Consider the following 4,983-nt stretch of genomic DNA (forward strand, 5'->3'; position numbering starts at 1 on the left):
AATAATGTGAATTAAATGACATATTTAATGAACAAATTTCTTCAAGTGTAATTGTATAAAAATATCCAATTTCAAGAATTGTTGATTTTAATTCATCATCATCTTCCATAAAATCAGCAATCATTAATGAATAATGATTATTTGAATCAGCTTCATATTTTCCTTGTATTTTATTTTTATTTCTTATTGCAAAAACAAAATGTTTTGGATCATTAACCCAATTTCCAAATTGTTGTGGAACAAGATGATGATAACTTCCAAATACTTCTCCATTTTCTGTTTCTAATAAAATAATAATATCTGTTTTATTCTTTAAAATAGATAAACAATTTTCTCTTGTAAATCTTTCTTTTTTATTATTAAAAAATACATGTAATTTTTGCTTTCCAGTCCATTGATGTAATAATGATAATTCTTCTTCATTTAAATTATCTATAAATTCATTAGATTCTTCAATTTCCATTGGAATAACTAAATTACCTTCTTGCATTGCTTGATATGCTGCAATAAGTTCATTAGAACATTTTATATCCTTTTTTGGTTCTATATCATTAGATAAATTATTCTCTTTGTTTTCTTCTTTATTAGTGGTTTCATTAATAAAACAGACATCTTTTATGGTAGTTTTATTTGTTCTTTCCTCAAGTAAAATACGTTGTAATTCTTCATTTGAATTTTTCAACTCTTTTATTGTTGTATTAAGAAGTTCTTTCTGTTGTCGTAATTGATTAATTTGTGCGTCCTTTTCTGAAGAATTAATAGATTGTTGTGCATTACTAACTGGAACAGTTTTTGAAGCACATTCATTAATTTTAGGTAATGAGCAGAAATTAAGTGTTCCATAGTTTTCAATCTTGTTAATAGAAATGGTACAAGTCATTCACTTGGTTCTTGTAAAATCAGTTCTGGAATGAGATCGAATGGTTATAATCATCTTTTTGATATGTTTAATAGTAAAAGAAACTACAATAATAGTAAAATTGAATATAAGAACTAGATAATGAAAAAAACCTAGTAATGACTGATACACACCAATCATGGATTGATATGGCTACAGAAACTGATGTTGCTATCCAACAACCTATAGTTGAAAAGGTTGAAGAAACACAAAAGCCACAAGAAATGACATATTATAAAGAAAGATATGGAGAATCTGATTATGTATTAATGTTCTGGAACCCAAGTCAACCCCTTGAACAATGGATGATTAAAGACTTATTAGAAGGAATTGATGTCAAAGCTAGAGGAATTAGAGTAGGTAAAACTGGAAAGTGTTATGCTGATTTTGAAAATGCTGAAACACTTGAACGTGTAAAAGAACTTGATGGAAATTCAGTAGGAGATATTGTTATCACTGTTTCTGCTGTTCCACCAAGAGATGATTCACAAAAGAATTCATTTAATAAACCAAGAAGAGATGGTAGAGAACCAAAGGAAGATGGTAATGAACAAAGAAGAAGAGGTAGAGGAAATAGAGAAGGTGGATCATATAGAGAAAGAAAAGAAAACCAAGAAAGAAAGGAACGTGGTGATGGAGAAGAACGAAGTCATAGAGGACGTGGTGGGTATAGAAATAATTATAGAAATGGAGAAAAACGAGATTATAAACCAAAATATCATTATGGTAATGAACAACAAAAGGAATCCACAAAAGAAGAAGTAAAATCATTAGGAACTTCTTCTCAAGAAACACCAATTGATTCTAAACCAATTGAACATAAGACTGATATTAAAGAAATTCCAACTCATAACAACACTGAAAAAAAAGAAGAAAGACAACAATTCCAACCAAGAGAAGGAAGAAGATATGGAGAAAGAAAAGAACATACACATGGTAGAAGAGAAGGAGGTGATCAAAGAAGAGGTGGAAGAGGAGGTAAAAAACAATTCCATGCATCTGAACCAATTGAATGGGATAATGTTAAGAAAGTTTCCCATCCTGTTGAACAACAACCTGTTGTTGTTAAACAAGAACCACAACCTAATATACAAGATGATGAAGGAGAGTGGCAAGAAGTTAAATCAAAAACACAAAAGAAGAAAGGAGGAAAATAAAACGTTTATTTGTTTTAATACGAAGAAATTTTTAAGGGTAATAATTAAATAATCAAAGAAGGAAAAAAAATTATTTAAAAAAAAAAGAAAATAATTGGTTTTATTTTTCATTTTAAAATTATTTGTAATTCTTGATTTTAAAGTTTATTAAATTAAAAAATTGTTTTTATTAAAAATCAATCATTTATATTTAAAGAATAATAAAAACCCCCATTTATCATTATTATAAAATATAACACAGCCTTATTTTAAAATTATTTATTTTGTATTAATTAATTCTTTGAGGAGATGTTTGAAAGACAATAGTTCTTATTACTGTAAATAACTGATTATGACCAACTATTTTTGAGGAATCATCTATAGAATAATGCTCTGGAATCCATTTGTATATTTGACTGTAAGGTGCTCCAAAGGGATCTGCTTGGATAACAATTCCCATATTAACATACAAATATTCTCCTTCTGATTTAAAGTAAAAGGCTTTTGTTCCATTTTTTGATTGTTTCTTAAGACGCCAAACTTCTGTTTTGTTAGTCTTTGGATCATACCTGAATATCCTATGTTCGGGGTCTTCAATCCAATTATCCTTTTTAACACATCTTTTTGATACATAACAACCAAAAACATCTCCCCTTTTACTAATATTAACAATGAGAAGATGTGGTGTATTGTATATTTGATTAAAGAACGATTTTTTAATCGAATCTACCGAGTTTGTTTTGTTTTCAGCTGAGTCATAAATGACTTTTGAAAATTGAGGTTTGATATCGAATTGTAAGTTTGGAATAGTTTTTTTAAATTGTTGAATAATATCATCTTGTTTTTTTGCATCACAAATCTCTTCTGAAATGTCATTTATGACAGTTTTAGGTTGTACACCCGAGTTAGCAAAAAGTTGCTCTAATCCTTCTTTCATTGTTTGACTTGAATTTGTTAGAAGTTTTATTGATTCTATTAATTCATTCATAATCGTTTTGAACAAAAGTAATGGAACAAATGGTCCTGTCATCAAACCAGTCACATTTGAGATTTTGCCTAATCTATTTAATAAACTTTTTTTCTTCATAAAAAGAGGTTGACTCTGCCATAGGTTTCTATTAAAAAAAATAGTTTTATTTATTTTTTTGTTTTTAAAAAGAACTTTAATAATAAAACAGTAAAACAAATGAAAGAGAAAGTTATATCAACTAAAAGTCAAAGTATAGAAGAGTGACCAAAAAAAGTACCATCTGTATGGACAGAAATACGTTAATTATCACAACCAATATATTATAATAGAATTTATCATCATAATAATTATTATAATAACGATAAAAATCATTTTACTCATCACCACTCACTTTTATCGTCATTATCATTATTTTAAACAAATCTAGAATAGAAACTATAATAAATTAAATATGAATTATTTATGACTATGTTTTCATCATGTTGAGAAGTGATTCTTTCACTTTATTCTTCATGTTTTATTTCTATTCATTTATTGTTTTTTTTTCAATCATTCTCAATTCAAATATTTCATCATTTAATTTGTTATCTGATTTTTATTTTGAAATAAATGAATATTAAAATTCATCATTATTTGTATTGTTATTTTATGTTTGACATATCAATAACATTATGTGTATGGTTTATCTCATTTATCATCAACATTGTTTAAATAGTCTTTCTTGATAACACACAATTTATTCAACTCAAAACTATCATTGGTAAATGTATTTACGTGTTGATAAATAATACTATCATCATAATAAATACCTCATTAATACTCACTCATAATAAATAATGACAAAGAATAACTAATCAATCTTAAATATGAAGTTATCCGAACAAAGGTAATTTCATAATCAGATGATAACTACAAATTCAAAACATGGAAATATTTTATGGTTCCATACAGTATCTCTGATGTGCTACATTTGAATCATATCAAATAAGTAAAGAATAAAATAAGAAAATGGAATGAAGAATAATCAATAACAATTCATCATTCATTAAATATAAATAATTTATAATATTTAATATAAATATATTATTTATAAATGAATTTGATATTACAACTAATTTTAAATAAAAAGCAATTAATTAAGAATTAATAGAATCTGTATCTATTATTCATGGCTCACTGGAGACTAATCCTGTCAATGAGTCTTCTTCATGTAGTTCAACAGCATATATTTAGTTGTGGTGGAAGAATGTTCAATGACATCCACTGTATTCTTAATTACAAGTTTTTTAACTTCTTTTATGATGTTAATTTCATTTTTTAATTCTTTAATTAATTTAATACTTTCTATATTTATTAATTAATTTATTGAAATTACTACTGTATTTATTTTGATATCTTTTAATTTCTCTATTTTCATTAAGCATATTCTTCATTTCTTTATACTTATTTCTTTTATTCCAATATATTCCATTAATATTATGATATGCCACAATAATCATATCAAATAATAGACAAGTTTTATTCTTTTTATTTATTACATATATATATGGTATTTTATGATACTATCAATAACTTTTTGATATTATTTAATTGTTCAATATGATATTGATGTCATTGTATTAGAACATTGTTTCATATGTTTATTTCTTCTATTGATTATTTCATTTATATTTTCTTATTATTTAATATGATAATACCAATATTGTCATATTTCTCAATTTGTGATTTTTTATGACAAATACAAGATAATAGAATATGTTCTATTATTGATATATTGTATTTACAAAGTGTAGAGTATTTTAATCATTTTTAATATTTTATCTTTTCTGTACATATTGAATATTACTCTTTCTTATATTTTATTTAATTGGAGAAGTGAATTCTTTTTAATATTGATTGACTTCAATGTATTGATTGTAGTAGTTTTATCTATAAATTTTGATTCAATCAATCTTCTAAAATATTAATTTATTTGATTT

The 4,983-nt window shown here is 25.1% G+C and overlaps 2 protein-coding genes across 2 annotated transcripts, besides 3 other annotated features; one reads left to right on the plus strand and one right to left on the minus strand.

Annotated features, from left to right (window-relative positions):
- Positions 1-1,017: 1,017 nt before the first annotated feature.
- Positions 1,018-2,131, plus strand: EHI_159750 (uncharacterized protein; the record flags this gene model as incomplete). Its single annotated transcript, XM_646521.2, has 1 exon — positions 1,018-2,131. The coding sequence occupies one exon, from the start codon at positions 1,018-1,020 to the stop codon at positions 2,053-2,055; it is 1,038 nt and encodes a 345-aa protein (XP_651613.1). The 3' UTR covers positions 2,056-2,131.
- A 192-nt stretch (positions 2,132-2,323) lies between these two features.
- On the minus strand, positions 2,324-2,971 carry EHI_159760 (uncharacterized protein; the record flags this gene model as incomplete). Its single annotated transcript, XM_001913481.1, has 1 exon — positions 2,324-2,971. The coding sequence occupies one exon, from the start codon at positions 2,969-2,971 to the stop codon at positions 2,324-2,326; it is 648 nt and encodes a 215-aa protein (XP_001913516.1).
- A 237-nt stretch (positions 2,972-3,208) lies between these two features.
- Positions 3,209-3,407: a repeat region.
- Positions 3,408-3,475: 68 nt separating this feature from the next.
- Positions 3,476-3,853: a repeat region.
- A 273-nt stretch (positions 3,854-4,126) lies between these two features.
- Positions 4,127-4,981: a repeat region.
- Positions 4,982-4,983: the final 2 nt, after the last annotated feature.

The sequence above is a fragment of the Entamoeba histolytica genome, genomic scaffold (genome assembly GCF_000208925.1).
Source record: "Entamoeba histolytica HM-1:IMSS scf_1104750518699 genomic scaffold, whole genome shotgun sequence".
In the NCBI taxonomy this organism is placed as follows: Eukaryota; Evosea; order Mastigamoebida; family Endamoebidae; genus Entamoeba; species Entamoeba histolytica.